The sequence below is a fragment of the Orcinus orca genome, chromosome 7 (genome assembly GCF_937001465.1).
Source record: "Orcinus orca chromosome 7, mOrcOrc1.1, whole genome shotgun sequence".
In the NCBI taxonomy this organism is placed as follows: domain Eukaryota; kingdom Metazoa; phylum Chordata; class Mammalia; order Artiodactyla; family Delphinidae; genus Orcinus; species Orcinus orca.
In genome coordinates, this window is record NC_064565.1 from 58,418,065 (window position 1) to 58,443,176 (window position 25,112).

At 35.7% G+C, this 25,112-nt stretch overlaps 1 protein-coding gene across 9 annotated transcripts in view; it reads left to right on the plus strand.

The window, feature by feature from the left end:
- UBR3 (ubiquitin protein ligase E3 component n-recognin 3) overlaps positions 1–25,112 on the plus strand; it is a 233,013-nt gene that overhangs the window by 62,911 nt on the left and 144,990 nt on the right. For all 9 annotated transcript variants that reach the window (XR_007478396.1, XM_049712251.1, XM_033423543.2 and 6 more), the window contains exons 7-11: positions 4,032–4,162; positions 5,299–5,527; positions 14,623–14,802; positions 15,396–15,529; positions 20,963–21,049. Coding sequence is in view for 8 of the 9 variants with exons in the window: in XM_049712251.1 (XP_049568208.1) it covers positions 4,032–4,162; positions 5,299–5,527; positions 14,623–14,802; positions 15,396–15,529; positions 20,963–21,049 (761 nt within the window). In the remaining variant the exon portion in view is untranslated. The remainder of the gene's footprint in view (positions 1–4,031; positions 4,163–5,298; positions 5,528–14,622; positions 14,803–15,395; positions 15,530–20,962; positions 21,050–25,112) is intronic.

A 25,112-nucleotide genomic window follows, 5' to 3' on the forward strand; every position in this document is an offset into this window, starting at 1 on the left:
TTGGATGCAGCATATTTGGTGTAAAGCTTTAATTTGATTTAAAGGATGAGCAAGAGGGAGATTTTGGGTGTGTGTGTGAGAAAAAGTAACAAGAGTGAAAGAGAGTGAGAATGAGAATGAATGGCACTTACCACATATTAAGGGCTCAGAAAGGACTCAATACATATTGTTGCAAAGGAAGAAGTAGATATGCCTGTAGTGAGGGAATAGATTAGTAATGAGTAATATTTATTGAACTTTTTATATATGCTAGACATAGTGCTAATCACATCACATGCATTGTGTCATTTAATTCTCCAAGTAACCATATGAAGCGGGTTTTATTATTATTACTATTTTATGAATGAGGAAATGGAGACATGTTAGGTTTAACAGCTAATGAGAAGTAGGTCCTTAATTCAAATCCCAGAGTTTAAATGCTTTATCACTATATTTTCTTGACCCTCCCCAAAAGCTTTTCTAGAGTACTTGTTATTAGTTGGCAGCCTGTGCTCTGGATTTTTGCCATGGATTTCCAAATCTTAACACAGTCTATTTTCTGGGTTAGTATGGTCTGTTAGAAAGTCTCCAGAGGTTAAAATATTATTTTGATGAAAAGATTCTTACTTCTGGTGCTAAGTGTGTCTTGTGGAAAGTTTAAGACTGCTTGGAAGGTGGAGCAAGCAGGCAGTTTCCGTTGAGGCTCATTTTGTAAGTCTGCAAGTCTTCACTTAGTTACTCACGTTGTTGCCTTTAACTTACAGAATGTTAGCAAAGGGCATGAAATTTGATTTGCTGGCCAACATGCACATCTTCCCTTTCTTCGTGGCCCAGCAGAGAACCTGTAATGCCTGAAAGAAATTAGAAGTCCATATGGCTAACTGGCCCCTTGACTTACCAGAGTTGTCCATGTGTTTACCTGAGTCCTTGAGACACATCAGAGTTGGAGGAGATTGTTAGACATATACTTGAGTTTAAGCTTCAGGGATGTTTAGAAAATACCTGTTATGGCGTAAGAGGTCATTGTTTTCCTTCAGCCTGGTCAAACTCTGGCTGAAGTTACTTTTTATGCAGCCTTTATGTTGAAGTTGATTTTCTATTATATGATTTTTTTTGCATTTGAGATTGATTGTTTTCACTTCCTTCCTCTACTGGTAAGAAGTGGTATAGAGATTTAAGACTTGATCAGTTATCATGTTTGGTTTAAGTATGTATGTGGAAGAAGTGGCTTTTTGAAAAAGTTGAAAGTGAGGCTTTTTGAATTAGTAGAACCTCTGTTTTCAAAAAGTAATTGTTGCTTTTGAAAATGTCTGAAGTTCAGGGAGTGGTTTAGTTTTTGTAAGAATTTGATTCAACAGTTTGAAAGTGAGCTGAAAATAAAACATGTAATGATAGGCAAGAGGAGAGGCACTGTGCTAACAAACACATCACTGTCTATTCTCAAAACTGCAATTTTAAGGGTGAAAAGCCTAGGCCTAGAGGGCTTCAGCTAACATGACCAAGATTATTTGAGCTTGTGAGTTGCAGAGGCTGGACTCTACTGTCTAAATTAAATGCTGTCATGCATTTGTACCACATACTGATTCTTCAAAAATCTCTTTTTACAATTTGGCTTGAGTTGTTTAGGCGTTGTAAAGGTCATGACAATTTTATCAAGATTTTAAAGGTCAATAATCATACATAACTAATGGAAGCATTTCTAACCACATTTCCATAACATAACATGTAATACATATAACACATGCTTTAAATATCTTGGGAAACTGATATCATTTATTTTAAGAATAACAGTGAAGACATTGTGGGTTTTTCTCCCTTTTTTTAAATGTCTGAAGTTAGAAAAATTGGATTGTACATAACTGCAGCATTTTAGTAGAAGCCATAGCTTTTCTGGTGCATTCAGATTGTTTTATTTATTTAAAACAAAGTCAATGTATCTTTTTAAATGCTTGACATATAATAATTATGGTAGCTTCAGGCTTTTCTTTGGCTAATACAAGCTTGCAGAGAGTTATAACTGAATTTTAGGATAAATACTGCTAGTTTTGTTCAACTTTGTAATTATTTTCAGAAGCACTTCTCTGTGAGGGTTTTATTTTTTTGGCAGTCTGTGAAATTTTCAGTCATGTTAGTACCAAGTGAATTTTGAGAATTAAATTGGCTTCAGCAATGTGTGCTGTGGATTATATTCTAAGTTTTAATTGTAATCCTTATATTCCTGTCACCTGATTCATTTGGTCCCTAATTTTATTACTTTTTTGGCTTTGAATCTGTCAGCTTGTGCCTTTGAATATATTTTACCTCATTTCTTGCAGGACTGGTTTATGTCTCTTTTTAAATCATTGCCATATCCTGGGAATGATCTATTTCAAGAGGAAGAGATTTCTGTTTTACAAGTAGAAAATTCTGAGATTTGGAAAATAAACAATTATTGTTTCCAATAAAGGGACGTGTAGTGTAATTGTATTTATAGTTTTACGCCTACTACATACGGTTCATACTAAAGGCACCACTGAAAGGGAGTTAGGTAGGGGATTAGCAGATACTTTGGTCTCTCTGTAATCTAAATCATAGTGTCTCTAGATTAATGAAATTATTATTCTGAAAATAATGGGTTATTAATTATTAATCTAACATGGGGTTAAAGTTACATCTAACTTCAATATCTGATTCAAGTCTTATTAAACTCAGTGTTTTACAAAAGAATCAAGAGAGTGATTAAATACGGAGTTGTTACTCATTTAGACCCGTTACCTGAGGAGATGTGGTATGAACACATTACTCAATAATAGAAGAACTGTGACACTGGGGTAGGATTGGGGTAAGGTTAATTGAAAAAACTGTGCAGGGTTATCCTGCAAGACTGCTTCAACTGTGATATAGTTAGGGCTGTACCTGAGTATTTTGGTTCATGTGATACTGGTTTTTCAAATATCTCATCTAACTCTAGTCTCTGCTTAAGCACTGTCACTGAAACAGTCCATTCATAGTTGACACTTGATGCCCTTATATAGAGCTGATGGTCCAGAGCAGTATCCCAAGATAATTTGCTCCAATAAAGATTAATAGAATTTTCTAGTTCATTTTGAGGGGAAAAAAATTAGAGAAAGTGAGAGAAAGAGATAGCCAAAGTATTAAAAATATTCAGTTCACACTTTGCTGTACACCTTGAAACTAACACAACATTGTTAATCAACTATACTCCAATGTAAAATAAAAATTTAAAACATTTCAATTCATCATATACCAGTTGAGACCTTTCTGTTGATTAAGCATGGCAAGGAGGCAGAGATAAGCAAGAGACAGCCTAACCCTCAAGGAGTGGTACTTGGCTTTAGAAAATAAACTTTCCAGTAAATAATTTTATTCCCCCCTTTGAATACCTTTATTCAAAAGGGGCATGCATTTCCTGTTTCCTCCATGCATGAAGAGGGCACCTTGAGTCCAGTACAAGTAAGCATATATAATGTTCTGTGTGTTTCCCGGTATGTTCCTACCAGAAAAAAGTAAATGCTTCTGTATACTAGAGCAAGCAATGCACTAGTGATTATCTTCTCTAGTGAAGTTAATATTTCATTTATGAAGGATAATTTTAGAGAAATAAATTATTCATCCATAAAGATTTTTTTCAAAAATAAAAAATTTAGATAACTTTGGAGTTTTATGTCCTTAATAGTATGTTTTTAGTTTAAAATTATTATTACTATTTTAAATTAAGTGCCATGAATATTGTTCTTGTAAGATAATTATTTTAAATCTTAGTAGAAATTTTAGATAAATGGCTTATGTTTAAGGTCAAGTAATTACGTATTTTTCTAGTAACTGCTTTATATTAAATTATAAGGATTAAGTATTTTATTATTTATATACTGTGGACATTGTAGAAATTTAGCTTGATATTGTTAGCATTATCATTTGAATTATTGAAAGGATAGCCTTAATTTTTAGGTATGTTCAGATGTTTGAGGTTGATGGGTTATTAATCATGGTAAGGTTTAGTGAGATGAGCAACTTAAACCATTAGGGTGATAAATTTTATTTTTATTATGTAGATCAATCCATAATGGATGTTTTGAAGCATAAAAGTTTCTTAGAAGAACTATTGTTTTGGACCATAAAGTATGAATTTCCCCAGAAGATGGTGACTTTCTTACTCAACATGCTTCCAGATCAAGAGTATAAGGTATCTACATTTTTTCCTTCCTTTCTGAACTTTGCTCCTCTTTCTTTGCCTTTTCAATATTAAATCTTTTTGATATATTTCTCAGCTCTGTTGCCAAAAGAGGGCCTGCACAAAAAGCACAGTATTGTAGATCTGAGTCAAAGCACCATTACAGAGCAGGATTCCTAAGGGTTGCCTTTGTGCATGAAACTTGGTCCAAAGGGATAGCTGGGGGACAAACAAAAACAGAGTTGCACAAATAAATATGTAGTTACAAATTGTAGTAAGTTCTCTAAAGGAGAAAGGTACAAGGTGCTATGAGAATGTTTAATGGGGGCAACTGAATTTAGATTGTATGGTTAGGCATGGGAAAAGCAGGGAGTTTGTAGCTGCTGGCCATAACTGTTAAAGACACAATGGTATTGACTCATGTACACATGTACATAGGTGAAGTCTCTAGTTTCAGAGGGTGTGGACTCACCTGTTACTACCGTATGGTTATGGCAAAGTTACACAACCTAGTGTCTGAAAAGACAATAAATCATGCTATAGTTCTTATGGTTTAGGTAGTAAAGCCTCTTTAGGAGTGACACTTTAATAATGCGGTTGTTTTGTGTCTTTATACCTGCTTAAGAAAACAATAGAGGAAGTGTATATGGTATACAGAAGAGAATATTTAGTCAGAATAGTGGTTGGCTTTCAGATCAAATAGGAAAAGATATTATTTCTTTTGGAGTAGTCACGTTGACTCACTTATTGTTTAGTTATATAAACAACTCTGATGGTTTTCAGGTGAGGCTTTAGATTTTGTTGTTAAAGTTGGTAGCACAGGACAAAGACACATACTTTGACATTAGTGAATTGATATATTTGTGAGCAAAGTGAAGATTTGTATTTTTAGACTATCTTTGTAATTGCTTTAAAACTTTAATAATTTAAAATACATATTGAACATTTTTTTAACCACCAAAGTATTTTGCTAATTTTCCAAAAAAGGACAAATGTAAGACTACCATCATCACTGAAATTATTTTTCCATTTATCTTGGATATCATCACAAGCTAATCATAACTTAAAAATGCTAGTATAATATGTTGGAAAATGTGTTGTAAAACTTAAACTGTGTTTTTTTTCTTCCTATTTAAAACATTTTACAGGTTGCTTTTACAAAAACTTTTGTTCAGCATTATGCTTTCATTATGAAAACACTGAAGAAAAGTCATGAATCAGACACAATGTCTAACAGAATTGTGCATATTAGTGTTCAGTTGTTCAGCAATGAGGAGCTAGCCAGACAGGTAACAGAAGAATGTCAGCTGCTGGATATTATGGTCACTGTGCTGTTATACATGATGGAAAGTTGCCTTATTAAAAGTGAGCTACAAGGTAAATTCAGAATTACTTTCACTAGTTTTATAAGTATACTTTGTATAACTAATCTTAAAAACTTCCTTTATGCTTAAAAATAGCTTTTAAAAATATTATAAAATAATACATGTTTGTTAAAGAAACATTTTTTAAAATTTCAGCAAAATCTAAAGAAAAACTTAAAAATCACCTATAGTTTTGTTATTCACAAATAATATTAACAAATATTTTGGGATATTTCTTTTCTGTCTTTTTGTGTGATGTGAGTATATTTATAGATGCGAATATGTACTTTAAAATATGCTATCAAGTGTACACATCAAGAACATGTTCTTTCATGATTGCAGGTAGTAATATCATATGACTTTACCATTATTTAACCATTTTCTTATTAATTAGATATATTTCTGTTTTTTTTTTTTTTAAACATCTTTATTGGAGCATAATTGCTTTACAATGGTATGTTAGTTTCAGCTTCACAACAAAATGAATCAGTTATATATATACATATGTTCCCATATCTCTTCCTGCTTGCGTCACCCTCCCTCCCACCCTCCCTATCCCACCCCTCCAGGCGGTCACAAAGCACCGAGCTGATCTCCCTGTGCTATGCGGCTGCTTCCCACTAGCTATCTACCTTACGTTTGGTAGTGTATACATGTCCATGCCTCTTTATTGCTTTGTCACCGTTTACCCTTCCCCCTCCCCATAGCCTCAAGTCCATTCTCTAGTAAGTCTGTGTCTTTATTCCTGTTTCACCCCTAGGTTTTTCATGACATTTTTTTTTTCTTAAATTCCATATATATGTGTTAGCATACGGTATTTGTCTCTCTCTTTCTGACTTACTTCACTCTGTATGACAGACTCTAGGTCTATCCACCTCATTACAAATAGCTCAATTTCGTCTCTTTTTATGGCTGAGTAATATTCCATTGTATATATGTGCCACATCTTCTTTATCCATTCATCCGATGATGGACACTTAGGTTGTTTCCATCTCTGGGCTATTGTAAATAGAGCTGCAATGAACATTTTGGTACATGACTCTTTTTGAATTATGGTTTTCTCAGGGTATATGCCCAGTAGTGGGATTGCTGGGTCATATGGTAGTTCTATTTGTAGCTTTTTAAGGAACCTCCATACTGTTCTCCACAGTGGCTGTATCAATTTACATTCCCACCAACAGTGCAAGAGGGTTCCCTTTTCTCCACACCCACTCCAGCATTTATTGTTTCTAGATTTTTTGATGATGGCCATTCTGACTGGTGTGAGATGATATCTCATTGTAGTTTTGATTTGCATTTCTCTAATGATTAGTGATGTTGAGCATTCTTTCATGTGTTTGTTGGCACTCTGTATATCTTCTTTGGAGAAATGTCTATTTAGGTCTTCTGCCCATTTTTGGATTGGGTTGTTTGTTCTTTTGTTATTAAGCTGCATGAGCTGCTTATAAATTTTGGAGATTAATCCTTTGTCAGTTGCTTCATTTGCAAATATTTTCTCCCATTCTGAGGGTTGTCTTTTGGTCTTCTTTATGGTTTCCTTTGCTGCGCAAAAGCTTTTAAGTTTCATTAGGTCCCATTTGTTTACTTTTGTTTTTATTTCCATTTCTCTAGGAGGTGGGTCAAAAAGGATCTTGCTGTGATTTATGTCATAGAGTGTTCTGCCTATGTTTTCCTCTAAGAGTTTGATAGTTTCTGGCCTTACATTTAGGTCTTTAATCCATTTTGAGCTTATTTTTGTGTATGGTGTTAGGGAGTGATCTAATCTCATACTTTTACATGTAGCTGTCCAGTTTTCCCAGCACCACTTATTGAATAGGCTGTCCTTTCTCCACTGTACATTTCTGCCTCCTTTGTCAAAGATAAGGTGACCATATGTGCGTGGGTTTATCTCTGGGCTTTCTATCCTGTTCCATTGATCTATATTTCTGTTTTTGTGCCAGTACCATACTGTCTTGATTACTGTAGCTTTGTAGTATAGTCTGAAGTCAGGAAGCCTGATTCCTCCAGCTCCATTTTTCGTTCTCAAGATTGCTTTGGCTATTCGGGGTCTTTTGTGTTTCCATACAAATTGTGAGATTTTTTGTTCTAGTTCTGTGAAAAATGCCAGTGGTAGTTTCATAGGGATTGCATTGAATCTGTAGATTGCTTTGGGTAGTAGAGTCATTTTCACAATGTTGATTCTTCCAATCCAAGAACATGGTATATCTCTCCATCTATTTGTATCATTTTTAATTTCTTTCATCAGTGTCTTATAATTTTCTGCATACAGGTCTTTTGTCTCCTTAGGTAGGTTTATTCCTAGGTATTTTATTCTTTTTGTTGCAATGGTAAATGGGAGTGTTTTCTTGATTTCACTTTCAGATTTTTCATCCTTAGTGTATAGGAATGCCAGAGATTTCTGTGCATTAATTTTGTATCCTGCTACTTTACCAAATTCATTGATTAGCTCTAGTAGTTTTCTGGTAGCATCTTTAGGATTCTGTATGTATAGTATCATGTCATCTGCAAACAGTGACAGCTTTACTTCTTCTTTTCCGATTTGGATTCCTTTTATTTCCTTTTCTTCTCTGATTGCTGTGGCTAAAACTTCCAAAACTATGTTGAATAAGAGTGGTGAGAGTGGGCAACCTTGTCTTGTTCCTGATCTTAGTGGAAATGCTTTCAGTTTTTCACCATTGAGGACGATGTTGGCTGTGGGTTTGTTATATATGGCCTTTATTATGTTGAGGAAAGTTCCCTCTATGCCTACTTTCTGCAGGGTTTTTATCATAAATGGGTGTTGAATTTTGTCAAAAGCTTTCTCTGCATCTATTGAGATGATCATATGGTTTTTCTCCTTCAATTTGTTAATATGGTGTATCACGTTGCTTGATTTGCGTATATTGAAGAATCCTTGCATTCTTGGAATAAACCCCACTTGATCATGGTGTATGATCCGTTTAATGTGCTGTTGGATTCTGTTTGCTAGTATTTTGTTGAGGATCTTTGCATCTATGTTCATCAGTGATATTGGCCTGTAGTTTTCTTTCTTTGTGACATCCTTGTCTGGTTTTGGTATCAGGGTGATGGTGGCCTCGTAGAATGAGTTGGGGAGTGTTCCTCCCTCTGCTATATTTTGGATTTCTGTTTTTTTAATCATGAATTTGTTACTGTCAGCTTTAGACATTTTATATGCATATACTTTTATAATTTAAAAGTTGGAATAAATCTTGCCTTTTATATGTTCCTTTAGTGTGATCTTTAATTTTCTTCCTTTATGCCTCCTCAAATTGCCATAACATTTCTAGGAATTCCTCCCATTCTTATTTCTTTTTGGTCTTTCATCTTGACTTCACCTCCTTGTAATAATTTATATTATTTGAGTATTTGCTCTGTACTAGGCGCTGTGTTAATACTATTTATATGTTGTCTCAATTAAGCTTCTGAACAACTCTCTAGATTGGCGTTATTATTATTTCCACTTTCAAGATGAGTCAATTGAAGTTTAGAGAAATTAAATCATTTGCTCTAGATTATATAGTTAGTAGATGACAGAGCCAAGAAGGACTTTATATCTCCTGATGTCAGAATCTTTGTTCTTAGCCACAATACAGCCAGGCCAACATTAATAGGACTGTGTCTTCACTTGTTGGCACTTGGAGCTAAACTTAAAAAATAACAACAAATAATGCCTCAAATTAAATCTTAGGACCTTTCCATTCTCTGTGGATGGGAGATATTATACTTGAGACTTGCCTTCTACTGTTGTCTCCTTTTGCATATCAGCTCCTATTTTCTCTTTATACTGATAGTCTGCCTATTCTCAGATGCAATACCATAGCCTGAAAATTTATACAGGACTCAGTGCAGGGCATGATGCCTTATATATAATAATAGCTTGCTAATAATGATGATGGCTACCATCTTTTGAGCACTTACTGTATACCATGCTTTTTTTTTCAGTACTTTATATGTATTATCTAATTTATCAGTAATTCTGGGGAGTAAATGTTGTTTTTTCCATTTTATAGATGAGGCATTTCTGGTTTAGGAAATTGAAAAGTCAGTGATCTATGGTTTTATAGCTGTAAGTGGTAAAGCTAGGTGTCTAACCCATACTCTGACCCACTGTGTAACTCTGCCTTCCCATTGTAGGTGTAGTGGGAGAATAATACATTATTTACATTGAACAGTATACCTCTTTACCTTTTTAAAAGAAAAATTAAGAGCTGCTTTGTATTGTACTGTTTCTGTCTTTGTGTAGGATGACCTTTTCTTTCTTAGAGATTTAGCTACGTATATTACTTTCTCTTTTCTTTTTTGAAATAGTGTCTATCATCATTCAGCTATATCAGTGATATTCTTATGTGTAGAATTATATAACTAGAAAAGGACTTTTCACAAGTACAGTATTTTTAATTTATAAACTGGAAAACTTAAAAAAAATAGAAGTATTTACTCTTTAGAAAAGAATCTTGAGTCTATTTTCCTGACTAAGTGGTTTAGCTATGCTTCTTTTATATGGTTTGCATTTCAGAGGAGAATGTTTGGGAGGAAGATGTATATGAGTCTGCCTCCCACTTTTTGCTATAGGCATCTTTCCTGAGAGAGTCTTTATGTTCATTTCCTTATATTCCGGTCTCTCATTAACCCACCTCAATCTAGTGTCTGCTTCCGTCATTCTACTGCTGTCTCCAAAATTGTCCATGACTCCGGTAGCCACATGTCCTACTTTCCCCAGAACAGCTCCAAGTTATGCCTGTTATTTATTTTTATTTTTATTTTTTTTGTGGTACGTGGGCCTCTCACTGTCGTGGCCGCTCCCATTGCGGAGCACAGGCTCCGGACGTGCAGGCTCAGCGGCCATGGCTCATGGGCCCAGCCGCTCCGCGGCATGTGGCATCTTCCCAGACCGCGGCACGAACCTGCGTCCCCTGCATCGGCAGGCGGACTCTCAACCACTGCGCCACCAGGGAAGCCCTGCCTGTTATTTTGACATCATTTTTCATACAGTCCTTTTTACTCTCAAAAGTGTCCCTGTTTATATGATAAATTATATGGTCACCCTTTCTATGACTACATGATAAGGAAGCCAGCGGCAACACTTTGGACCTTATCTTGCTTGATTTTCATTATCATTTTACACTGTTGATTCTCTGTTCTTTGTGTGGCATGAAACTATTTTCTACTTGTTCTATCAGTGTTGGTGTTTCTTGGCACTTGGTCTTGCTGTCTCTGTGTTTCTCACTTTTCCCATATTTTCTGAAATCGTATTACATGGTCTTAGTTGCTTTCTACACATACTTCCTTCTAATGCAGTTAGTCTGTCCTGGAAATTCTTACACAAATTGAATTTTCCAAAAGCTAAATAGCTATAAGTAGCATTGCTAAGATCTTTAAATATAAATGTATTTTTTCTAGCAATAAATTACATTATTTCTAAGCCAAGTCTAAAACTATCTTTAGCTTTATCTTTAGAACTATCCTGTTCTGTTTTTTTTCCTCTTTCAAAAGTAGCATAACATTTCATGTTACATACTTACTGGTGTTCTAAAAGCACCATATGTTTTCCCTGTTTTTACATGAAGAGTATTGGAATGAGCTTTAAATATATTGAACTAGCTACAGATATTACACAAGTTCTTTATACTTCTTACTTTGTAATAGCCCCTATCTAACCTTTGTATACATTGTCATTAGACAATATTTGAAAATTTTTTCTACACTGTTAGTAAATGTAGGAGCTGATACAATGAGAATTCACATGACCACAGCAATAGCTGAAGATTAATAGGAAAAAGCCTCTAGTAGTACGTGCTCCCTTCCTTATACTTTTACTTTGTTGTATTCATTTCTGCACCATACTACTTTGTGATTCCAAATATAACTCATAACTTTCCATATCTCTGAAATTTTACAGTTTGTCTTATGCAACTGTCTGTTTAAAATGGAACTTAAAACCATGTGTTGTGGGACTTCGCTGGTGGCGCAGTGGTTAAGAGTCCGCCTGCCAGTGCAGGGGACACGGGTTCAAGCCCTGGTCAGGGAAGATCCCACATGCCACAGAGCAACTAAGCCCGTGCGCCGCAACTACTGAGCATGCACTCTAGAGCCCGTGAGCCACAACTGCCGAGCCCTTGTGCCACAACTACTGAAGCCTGCGCACCTAGAGCCCATGCTCTGCAACAAGAGAAGCCACTGCAGTGAGAAGCCTGTGCACCACAACGAAGAGTAGCCCCCGCTCACTGCAACTAGAGAAAGCCCACACAGCGACGAAGACCCAACACAGCAAAAATAAATAAATTAAAAAAAAATGGTTAACTTTAAAAAAAAAAGAAGGAATAAAGTTAAAAAAAAAAAAACCAAACTATGTGTTGCATAACTATAGGAATGTCTGTAGTTGCTAATAATGCCAGATTGATCTTCTGTCCTGCATATCAAATTGTTTATTAAACTATATCCTTTGGATGTCTACAAGCACCTCAGACAACTCAGTGTCAGCACCAAAAACCCATTCTGTCTCTATCAAGCCTGCTTCTTTTCTATTGCATTTGTGCATATGTGTGTATGTGTATATATGTATGTGTGTATTAGCACTCAAGTCGGTGTGTTGGTACCACTCTAACCATCTACAGAGTTGCCCAACCTAAAAACCTAGGAGTCATTTTTGACTTCTTACTCTTTGTAGAAATAGTGAACATCACCAGGTCTGTCATTTAAATCCTTCTGAATATCTTAGAATAGCCAATTCTTTTCATCTCTGCATCTTCATGCCAACACCATAGTTCAAGCCATTGCCATCTTTAGGCCTTCTACTACTAGTCATCAGCACCCTCCTATATAGTCAGTCTCAACACTAAACATCTAGTCATGTCCTCTCTCTTAAAACCCCCTCTATGGCTTGCCATTCTCTTCACATGAACTGCAAACTCCTGAAGCTGATTTATGAGGCCATCTAGACTCATTTGTGCCACCTATTCTCTGCATTCTTTGTTGCAGTAATTCCATCCTTTTTTATACTGCTTCCTCTACTTAGAACACCATTTCCTCTCCATCCCTAGTTTATTTGGTTAATCCCAATTTCTACTTCCTTCTGTAAATCTCAGTTAAACATCACTTCCTCAGGAAACACTTTTCCTTAATTGTAGACCAGCTTATATATGTTCTTATGACTTCTTGTACTTTTCCTATTACAGACCTTACCACACTCTGTCTTCTTAGATATTAACCTCAGTGGAGAGAGAGAATGTATAAATCTTGATTTTTTTACTGCTTTATTTTCAGAGCATACTAGATTACCTGACCCTGAGTAGGAGCTCAGTAAATATTTGTGGATGAGTGAATATCATTTAACACTGAATCATTGCTCTCTCTGTATCTATATTTGGAAAAGTATCAGTTGGATAAAAATAGAAGCTCTAATCATTTTATTTCATAAAAGATTCCAAGGTATTTTTCGCAAGAACAGTAGTAGTTAAAGCAGTGTCAGGAAAATAGTGATTTTGATTAATTATATTCTGCTTATTCATCCTCTGATTTCAATTAAATAGAACAGTGATTTTCAGTGTTTTAAAAAATTAAAAAATCCCAGCATCCCTAGGCACTGTCCCATCAGTATCAGCTGCTCACCAACTCACAGTGGCAGTGGTTGTCAGAGAGGGCGTTTCTGAATCTCAGGTGTGGGTAATTTATAAAAGCTCGCTTACCCCCACTTCCTCATTCAGTTATACCCTCTCTCCTCCTACTGTGGGTCCTGTTCTTATGTCTTGTTAAATTTGAGTTGGGTAAAGTAATTTCATGGGCTGAAACTAAATTTAATTTATGGAAATAAGTGCAGTAGAAGCCCTCTTCACTGATGAGTTTGACTACGAGGTGGTTATTTGAAAAGTTGGTTAAAGTGAGGCATTGTTAAAAAGTGATACATACGTATCTTAAACAGTGGATTTTAACTTAAACCACAGGAATGTATGTTTGTTCTCCAACCTTTTAATTTTGGGCAAAGCAGTTGTAAGGTATGGTTTTCTTTACTGGAGTTCTCCCTCGTCCTTCTTGTATATACCACATCTGTAAAGCAGCATCTATGATTTTCATTTTCAGTTTCTTTAGAGTAAGAACGTAAAGATTTTCATGAAGCAATCTGAGTGTAAAATCCTTCTAGACTTTTGTGATTTTTCTCCTCCGAGATTTTCTTAGGCACTTTTACTGTCTTTCAAAAGCTTATGATCCAGTTTTTGTTATACCTCTATTTATGCATTCATATTTTATCAGATTATGTATTTGTAACTTAAATTTTATAATTATAGTAAAAAGAACAATTAGTATGAACAGAAGCAAAAACAGACTCTGGATAAGCTTATACCTTGGGGCTTGTGTACTAGGGAATAGGCTGCAAGCTTTGAGCATTCTGTGTATTATGGGTATTAGTGTGTTTTACAGTGGGAATGGGGGGCTTGTTTGTCCAGTGAATCAGTTAAGCTGGAATAGGTCAACAGAGCTAATGCATACATGCTATACCTTCTAATAGTAAAGTTTTTGTACAAACCTAATCCTCCCCATCTCCTCCTTCCAGCAATGTATTTAAACTTCGAGGATTTTTTTTTAAAGCTTAAGAGATTTATGTGTGTTTTTTGTTGTTTCATTTTTGAAATACTGTGTTAAAAATTGTTTTTACATGTCCTTTGAATAAAAGAAAGCAATTAAATATATATTGTTTAAGTCATACAGATTTTATTGAAAAGATAGAGTGAGATTAATCTAGGGATAAAAGCATTTTATTGATTAGAACTGAAAATATTGCATTATATCATTAAAATCAAGAAAATAATAAGGTTTTATAAACATGTAACTAACTTAATATCATGTAATATGTTAGACGTGGTAATAATTATTATAATGATGTGCTAAGTGTTATGTTAACATTTCATTTAATTCCCTTAAGATATGTGTCTTTTTCTGTTTTACAGATGAGGAAATTGATTCAGAGCTATGTAATATACCTAAAGCCATATAGTTATTAAATGGCAGGCTGGGGTTTGAATTTAGGTGACTGATTCTAAAATATATAATCTGTATCATTGGTAAAACTATTTTCTTAAACTAATTTTTTTTGTGTGTGTGTGTCTATTTTAGATGAAGAAAATAGTTTACATGTGGTAGTGAATTGTGGAGAAGCATTACTGAAGAATAACACTTATTGGCCTCTTGTCAGTGATTTTATTAATATCCTTTCTCATCAAAGTGTGGCTAAGAGATTTTTGGAGGACCATGGTTTGTTAGTGACATGGATGAACTTTGTATCTTTCTTTCAAGGTATCAATTTCAGATTTTTTCTTAATTTTTTTTTTTTTTTAGTTTACAAAATGCCTAATGTTAAACTGTCAAACACTAATTAAAAGATAATAGCACATTATTCAGTTACATGTGAAATGTCTCATTTTAATTAACTGATATTTGTAAGTATTTTGATAAAGTGTTCATGAAAACATATCAGAGTTATGAAGAAGGTCAAACTATTACATAGGAAATAAGGAGTGTAATTTTTAAAAGCATTTGAAAGCATTAATCTAGAAATTTCTAATCTATTCTCCAAGAAAGACTCATAATACTTACGTAAAAATTTCAACCGGCATCAATTAAAATAGTTTTGACTTTATTTAATATATTCAATTATATAAGAAAGAGACAGTTCACAAAATGTTTCTAAGAAAATGTAGTTTATAAAGAATTCCAAAAGGACCAGATTATTTTATTTTTAATAATTTATTAATTTCTATACATATTGTGTCATTATGCCATTTGTGTGCATTAAAATGTGTTTGGTACTTGGAAGTATTTTACTTGATTTTTAACATGGGTGTTTATTTCCATTTGGCAAGGTTTATATCTGTTTTAATTTTTGCAAGGTATGAACTTAAATAAGCGAGAACTAAATGAGCATGTGGAATTTGAATCTCAGACCTACTATGCTGCCTTTGCTGCTGAACTTGAGGCCTGTGCACAGCCAATGTGGGGACTCTTATCACATTGTAAAGTTAGGGTATGTTTTGTTAATTTCTGTGTTTACCTTTAAAATAATTATTTAAGAAAATTATTTGTGAAAACATTGATTTGTTTACTTGTGTGTAATAATATGCAGTGTTTAATTCTGAATTCACCTTTGTGAAAGTTGACCTGAGACAGTTAATTGTTATTCTTAGGCAGGTTAGAATTCATTTATATAAATGAGTTATCATATCATTCCAGCCTTCCCTTATTGTGAATAGTCTTTGGAGCTTTATAAGTCTCTACATTCATCTTTATTGTTTCATTTTACCCATTATCAGTTAGTTGCCTAATGTTTCTTGTCTCTCAAGGGATGAGGATAGTCCTCAATAAAGTTTACACTTTTAAGATTCCAAGCACAAAATCAGTATACATTTCATACAACTTACAGTTGTTTGTAAAAAGAACCTAAGGGTACATAGCAACAACATAAATTCTTATAATTGGTTAAGAAATGCTTGCTTATAATTGCATGCATTTATGTCTTTCTGTACAAATATATATTTTACCTGTGTATTTTAAAGTATTCGTTTGATGGGTCTCCAGAATCCTTGGACAGTTTGTTATCTCCTGACCCTACTAAACTAAGGACTTGACTAAGATTTTGCTGTATGGATCCCATGAAGTCCAACCTGCTAGCCTGTACCAATAAGCGTGCTGCACGAGATTTTATAGTGGTCTTGGCTCTGCCTCTTTTGACTTAGGTGACTTGGTCAACTCATTTAAAACTATTTGAACTTCTCAGTCTTTCTCCTTTTCTTTTAAAAAACTAAAGGAAACAAAATAGAAATGGGACAGCAAAGCCTGCTCTTCCTCACAGGGTTATTATGAGACTCTCTTACATATATTCTTTAAATGTATGTGTTACTTTAAGTGGGTTTCTGTTTTCTTTTTTTGTTTTTGAATTCTATTTATTTTTTCATACAGCAGGTTCTTATTAGTTATCTATTTTATACGTATCTGTGTATATATGTCAATCCCAATCTCCCAGTTCATCCCACCACCACCACCCCCTGCCACTTTCCCCCCTTGGTGTCCGAGGATTTCTGTTTTCTCTCATGACTCCAGCTTTCTCTAAATGCAGATGCCTCACAACTCTGTTACAGTCTGGCCAGGTTGAAATTCACAACAGCTCTGGTTATTCATGTAGATCTCCTTATAGGTACATGAATTTTCTCAGGTTCCTAAACTATTTAAAAACATTTGTCTGTGCTCTGTTCTTTATGTCATTTTATGTATGGTGTTTCAAATGATGCAGTTATCCAATATAGAAACCTCCCCTTGCTGTACCAGCTGTGTTCAAGCTATAATCAGATACCATGAATTTTCTCTCATACCAGAAATGTCTCTGTACCACTTCTTTCCACTGTCTTAATTTATTTCTTTATATTTTTAAAATCTGGGTTGTTTCTTAACTGGTTTTCCTGCCTCTAGATTCTTCCTAGTGTAATTTTTCCTAATAACCAAAGTTACTGCTAAGCTCTGTGCTTATCTCTCCTTTGCTTAAAAATCATTCAAGTTCTTATGTCTACAGGATAATGTCCATATTTCCTATAGAGGCATTTAAGACTTTCCACAATTTGCCCTCAACTTGTTTATCATAATTCACCTTCCTATACTGCCCTCTACCTCCATGCCTTCATTGGATTGATTACCATTCCTCAACATGCGATTACTTTCTTGATTCCAGTGGTTTTGTTCAAGTTAGTCCCTTTTTTGACAAATGAGCTCATTCTTTCTGCTTAGTCCAGTGCTTCTCTTATATGAGAATCATCTGGGAAGCTTGCAAAATACATGTGCCTGAGTCTCATTGTCAGAGATTTTGGTTTGTTTGATGTGCAGTAGGACTTTGGCAGCGATTCTAACTGGAATGAAGAACAATTAGTTGAGCTCTTCAAAAATTGTACTCATAAGACTCAGCTGATATGTAATCTGCTCATTTAAATTCTTTCATATTTATGATTCCAGTCTCTGTTTTTATAGTACCTCGTTTAATCTCCATTGTAGCATTTATCAAAAAAACTGTCATCTAATATGAGAGTGGTTTGTTCATTCATTCAAAAAAGTATCTATTGAATGCTGTTCTATGCCAGATGCTATCTAGATGCTCGGGTTTTTGGTGTCAAACCAAATAGATGTGGTTTTTGCTCTCATGGAGCAGTCTAATAGGAGAGATAGACATTAAGTAAGTAAGCACACAGGTTTATTTTGTAAGTTTTGTAAGTGTTCTACAGGAAAATATCAGATTGCTATGAGAGTAATGAGTGTGGAGGCTGGTTACGTTTAAGGATCAGGGAAGGCCTTTCTGAAGAATGAAAAAGCCAGCTATATGAAGTATAAAAGTGGGGTTAGTGGTGGGAATAGGGGAGATAGTATGGAATAACCTACCTCCATTAGGAAAGTGATTAGTCATTTTAAGGAGTTTGTGGCTGGAGCCACAGAACAAGATGGAGTTGGAGAGATAGGCAGGGATTGTATTATTAATGCAGGTTCTTATAGAACATGTTAATGAGCCTTAGATTTAATTTTAAGGAGAAGCCAGTGAATATTTTAAAGTAGGGGTTTAATGTGATCAGATTTACATTTAAAAGATCATTCTGTTTGCTGGAAAGACTGGATTGAGGGGAGTGTGGGGAGCATCATGACTAGTAGCAAATAGACCAATTAAGATGCTGTGATAATAATCTAGGAAATTCAGGTTTGAAATTCAAGGTGCATTTTGGATATTGAAGGTGTGTTTTGAAGGTAGAACCAAAAGCCTTGGTGATAGATTGTATGTTATTGATGAGTGAAATAGATTTTTGGGTAACTATGTATGGAGATAATTTTACAGAGGTGAAAAAGATCAATAGAAAAGGTTTAGAGAGATCAGAGTTAGTTTTAGATATGTTAAGTTTGAGATGCCTCTGAAACATCCAAGTGGAAATAGTGAATAGTCAGTTGGATATATGAGTTTTGTGCTCAAAAGAGAAATCTGAACTAGGGTTATAAATTTTAGACCCTTGGGAATAAAAATGGCATTTATTGCCAGGGGATGGGGTCACGTCAAATAGGGGGAGAAGAGAAATGGACCTTGAAGAAAAAACGAACATTTAGACATCAGAGGGGGAGAGGAGAAAAACCAGAAGAATGCAACATCATATAAGCCAACAGAACAGATGGTGATTTAGGAGGGAGGATTGATACGATGTTGATATGAAAATGTCAGTATTTTAGGAGGATTATTCTGACAACTGTGTTTAGGATGATTTTGGATTATAAGGCCAGGGCTATGTTTATGTGATAATGAGAAATCATTGTTTTCAGGCAGTAGTTTATTTTTCAGTTTTGAAGGCCAGGATTGCAATGTGTTACGGTTTTCTTAATCTAAGAAGCGAAGTCAACAGAGAGAAAACGAGCTCATGTTGTTCTGGTAGTATCTGAGAGTAGTTTTTTAGCTAAAGGAGCATCTAGTTCCTAGATAAGACGTTCTCTTGATGAGAGCCTACACTATGCCAGACATTGTTCTTTATATTGCTTACATTATGTTCGTATCTAATCTTCATAACATCTCTTATAAAGTAGATAGTATCATCCCTTTCTTTCAGAGGTTAAATAATTTGCCCACATTTACACAGCTGCAAGTGGAAGCTTGAGTTTGAAAACAAATCCATCTAATTTCAGAACCAGTGCTCTTTATCACTTTGCTATAATTGTCTCTTAAGCAAGACTGTCTAGAGCTTTTTAGCAGCAATGTTGTCAGGTTTTAGAAATGTAAACTAGAAGAAAGACTATTATTTTAAGTAAAACAAAGCTATTGCTTTATGTTTATGTTCTCTAATTATAACATATAAAACTAAAGGATTAGCAATAGAAAAAAGAAACTTCACCTGATAGTTTACTTTCTTTGTCTGATTGCCCCGTATGCTGTTTGGTTCTTGAAAATGCTAAGGGATAGTTAAACAAGTTATACTAGATTAATAACAGATAGCTTGGATAAAGGGATGGCACATTTCTAGAATTTTACTAATTTTTGCTTTCTGAACAGAACAAATAAGCTGTAAAATCTCCATCTAGTGGCAACTATACGTTACTGCAGGCTTGACAGAAGTTAAGTCTGGCCATGAATCTTTGGAGCACTTAAGTAGTACTTGTCAGATATAGTGCTAGACTGTGACGTGGAGCATTTTATGTACATTATTTCATTTGCTTCTTCATAACAGTACTAGGAGATAGGTAGTATTATGCCCATTTTTACGTATGGAGAGACTGAAACTGATAAAATTCAAGTAATTTCCTCAAGGTCATAAAACTAGGAAGTCATGCATACTGAATTTTTGGGGGTGGGTATGATAGCGATGGGGAGGTGGGAGAGATGATCTGAACATGATTATTAAGTATGCTGTATTTAGGAATGGAGTTAATTGGTCACCTTTTTGAAGACTCTTGATATACCTACTTTTCAAATTGTTCTCCAGAAGAGTTTGTCAGTTTACACTTGTGTAAAGAGGATATAGTGGTGTCCCTTTACTCAAACCTTTGATTAAATAGGAAAACATTTGGTTTTAAATGTTTCTTTATACATGAATTATCTGCAACTTTAGTTTGGTTATGACACATTGTCTATGGTAACTTAAAGTGTCATTACATTTTGTTCAGTAAGAGATAGGGAACAGAATGTATAAAATAATATTTTGAGAAGGATAAATCTCATATAGGATAGATTAAAACAGGGTGAGACTGTTGGCAGGGAAACTAGTTAAGTGATATTTTGTCTGAATGATATCAGAAATAGGAGGAAATGGAAGTGAACCTACATGACAGTATTGAGGAAGAATTAACAGGATATGGAGACTGAGCTGGGTGAAGGAGAAGTAAATCTCTGAAAGAAAGGGATGATAACATCTACTTTATAAGTGATGCTAATTAATTAATTAACTAATTAATTTTGGGCCACATCCCTTGGCTTGCAGGATCTTAGTTTCCCCACTAGGGATCAAATCCACACCCTTGGCAGTGAAAGCACAGAGTCTTAACTGCTGGACCACCAGGGAAGTCCCTAGAGATGCTATTTTTAGATATGGATGTGAGGCTTGTAGTTTTTTTTTTGTTTTGCGGTGCACGGGCCTCTCACCACCGTGGCCTCTCCCGTTGCGGAGCACAGGCTCCGGATGCGCAGGCTCAGCGGCCATGTGGAACCCAATTTACATCATATAAATTTATTTCACCTTTGACTCATTTCAGGTTAGTTCATTTTCATAACTGTCTCTAGTTGTTACTGTTAGTTTGTGAAAGGATGATTCCTTGAAATGACAAATGTGGTTATTTTGAAAATATGTATATTTTACCATTATATATACAATGCACATAACTTTTTATATATTGCATATACTTTGAAGTTGAACATATACGTGTTTATATACTGTAAATTTATATGTTATTATTTTAGGAAACTCAAGAATATACCCGAAATGTTGTGAGATACTGCCTTGAAGCTCTTCAAGACTGGTTTGATGCTATTAACTTCGTAGATGAGGTATGTATGTTTTTGATATATGTAAAAGCATTTAAGAAAAGTGTTAGATCTCATTTAACATTGAAAATAATGACTATCTTTTCATGGGATAAGGGAAAGGTGTTGGAATAAACATAAAATCACGAGGCTTTAAGAAAGGAGAAGTAAGAGACCAGTTGTTTGACACTTAGGAGATTCTACAGTGCATTAACTGTGTTTGCTTATTTCCTAGAGAAGGGCATAATTTTTTTAATGTTATTAAATGTATATTTCTCAGGACTTCATTCAGAGAGATAAAAGTGACAATGCAAATGTGAACAGAATAGGGGAGATTGATGGAAAGGGTATCACAACTTTATTAATTGGTCAGTGTTCTCCTCTGGGCATGAATAAAGATGATTTTTTTTTTAACATCTTTATTGGAGTATAATTGCTTTACAATGTTGTGTTAGTTTCTGCTGTATAACAAAGTTAATTGGCTATACATATACATATATCCCTATATTCCCTCCCTCTTGCGTCTCCCTCCCACCCTCCCTATCCCACCCCTGTAGGTGGACACAAAGCACCGAGCTGATCTCCCTGTGCTATACGGCTGCTTCCCACTAGCTATCTGTTTTACATTTGGTAGTGTATATATGTCCATGCCACTCTCTCACTTCGTCCCAGCTTACCTTTCCCCCTCCCTGTGTCCTCAAGTCCATTCTCTATGTCTGCGTCTTTATTCCTGTCCTACCCCTAGGTTCTTCAGAACCTTTTTTTTTTTTTAAGATTCCATTTATATATGTTAGCATATGGTATTTGTTTTCCTCTTTCTGACTTACTTCAGTCTGTATGACAGACTCTAGGTCCATCCACAGTAACTCAGTTTCGTTTCCTTTTATGGCTGAGTAAGGATGATTGTTGTTGATAATGAACTGAGAAGAATTAAATAAGGGCTTGCTGTTAATTAGTCAGCCAAGTTTCCTATCAGAAGCCCCTTTTATTCCTCTTATGAAGTGGGGTAAAAATTTGCCAGATGTGGAAGGAGGAGCACTCCTTATCTGATTTCTGAACTCTGGGCAGATGCAACTCCTGGTGTCTTAGGCCGGGGCGTGGAGAGGAGGGACTTTTATTTATTTCTTTTCCTTAAAAAATTTTTCTTTTACACAATCATAAACTTATTGAAAAGTTGGAAGTGGAGTACAAAGAACTTTCTCTTGAACTATTTGAGAGTTAACATGTTAACTTGATGCCCATAACTCCCAAATACTTTAGTATCCATTTCCTATAAGCCAGGACATTCTCTCTCTCATATAAACAGAGACAACCATAAAAATTACGGAATTAACTTTATTGTACTATTACTATGCAAATCTTAGAACTCATTCATGTTTTACAAATTGTCCATTGATTGCCCTTGATAGCAAAAGGATCCTATTTAGAGTCACATGTTGCGTTTAGTTATCATGTCTCTAGTCTCCTGGAATGATTTCTCATTCTTTGCCTTTCAGGGCAATAACGTTGTGAAGAATACAGCTCAGTTATTTTTGTAGAACACCCCTCAATTTGGGTTTTCTTATGAGTAGGTTCAGATTATGCATCTTTTGCAGGAATATTACAGAAGTGATATTGCAGTCTTTTCATTGCACCCTCTTTAGTGGTTTATGATCTTTGTTTGTCCTATTACTGGTGATCTCTTTGTTCATTTGATTAGGGTGGTACCAGCCAGACTTCTTCACCATAAAGTTACCCTTTTTCTCATCATAATTAATGAAGTATTTTGTGAGGACTTGCTTTAAAGCTATTTAAATACATCTGTTTTCTCATCTAATTTTTAGTTCATTCACTAATTTTCTGCTGTGGAGATTTATAGTTTCTTTTATTCACTGGGTTATAATCCAACACTTCTATTATTTGATGCTCAAATTGTTTCAGATGTGGCCAGTGAGAGCCCCTTCAAGCAGGTTTCTGTGTCCTTTTGACTTGTCCTGTTATTCTTTGAGCGCTTCTCTTCTTAGTGGCTCAACAATATGTTTCAGGCTCACCTTATATTTTCCCTATTCTACCCCTGGAATCAGTCATTTTTTTAAGGATCTTTTGTTACTTTTAGTAGAGAACAGTATTGAGAAAGCGGGATCTGGATGCTTGGTGGGCTCACTGCTGTCGAGGTATTAACTGCTCCCAGGCCTTCTCAGTGAACAGAGGTTCAGAATATATGTATGCATTTATGTATATAGATGTACATATCTGCATCTATATTTATTTCTCTATTATATATATTGAAAGCTGTGAGTTCACATTGATACTTTATATTCCAGTATAGCAGAGGACTTATTCTAGTTTTCTCTAACAGTGAGAAACCTGGCTTCCATTATCCTTAATATATTTATTTCTTTGACCAATCCTCTTATATAGAACCAATTTTTCATATCAGTTACCTCCCTTTCCCCTGCATGGATGCCCTCTTCTCCCTGCATTCTGTCCCCCACCCTGCCCTACATATGGACACCCTCCTCGTCCCACTTGGGCTCCAACTCCCCACCTTGGACTACCCTTCTGTGAAGAATCCTTCTTGCCCTATGTGTGCTTTGAATTCCCACACCAGGCATGTCTTCATTCTGGCTGCCCTCCTCATCCTGCTTTGGCTCTGATGCCCCATACTGGGTCCTTTCCACCTGTGGGTAATCTCCTCACCTTGCTTGAATTTTGATTCCTTATTCCAGGCTGGTGCCCTGTGTCATTGTCCTCTTTACCTCTGTCAGGTTCTGGCTTCTCATCCCTGGTCAGTCCCCACTCTCCTCACCCTGATTGGCTCTGACATAGTATACTGGGCTGCCCTGCTGTGTGGATGCCCTGACTCTGTATGCCGGGCCACAGCCCACTTCTGTGTAGATGCTCTTCACCCTGGAAAACCACTGACATTTCCCCCCACCCCGCCCCAGCACACACAGTTGTCCTCCTCACCCTGGGCTCTGATATCCCTTTTCAGGCTCCTCACCTATAGATGCCTATTTTGGTTTATTTCGCCTCTTAACACCTCCCCCGCAGTGGCTTTAGGACTGAATTATTTATGAAGGGAAGAGCCTCCTACTCTCTTTAACTCTCATCCTTCCTGCCTCAAACTAATTTATCTTCCATCCCTGATGACTCCTCCTCCAATATTTGTGCCTGCCTTTAGCCTTCAACCTGGCCATCGTGTCCATTTGGATTCTGATTCTGCCTCCACCAAATCACCGATTCTTATCTTGTCTAAATGTTGGTACTTAAGCTTAAGCTTTATTTATATAAATGGTAATGAGTCAGTCTTTAAAGAAAACATTCTCCATTCTCCACAGAGCTCCATCCTGCTTTTAACCTGCTTCACTATTTCTTCACCCTGTCAAGGATTAGTCTGTCAGCTGGGGCTTCAGCTGGAGCTTCTCTCAGTCCAATTCTCATTAGTATTTGAAACTTTAGGAGTTATTGTTGAAATGGTGGCATCACTAAGACAACAGGAAGATTGAACTAGGGGAAAATTATCATTACACACAGAGGGTTAGGTAGTATTTGACATGAAATTAATCCACGGTTGAACTTAGGGTGGATTTACGGATAGTTAGAATCAAGTATGGTATACAGAGCAGCTTAATTCAAGGAAATAGTGTGTGTGTGTGTATATATATACACACACATATATTTTTTAATTAATTAATTTATTTATTTTTGGCTGTGTTGGGTCTTCGTTGCTGCGCGCAGGCTTTCTCTGGTTGTGGTGAGCGGGGGCTACTCTTCATTGTGTTGCACGGGCTTCTCATTGCGGTGGCTTCTCTCATTGCAGAGCACGGGCTCTAGGTGCATGGGCTTCTGTAGTTCTGGTGTGTGGGCTCAGTAGTTGTGGCTCGTGGGCTCTAGAACGCAGGCTCAGTAGTTGTGGCGCACGGGCTTAGTTGCTCCACGGCATGTGGGATCTTCCCGGACCAGGGCTTGAACCCGTGTCCTCTGCATTGGCAGGCGGATTCTTTTTTTTTTTTTTTTTTTAACATCTTTATTGGAGTATATTTGCTTTACAATGGTGTGTTAGTTTCTGCTTTATAACAAAGTGAATCAGTTATACATATACACA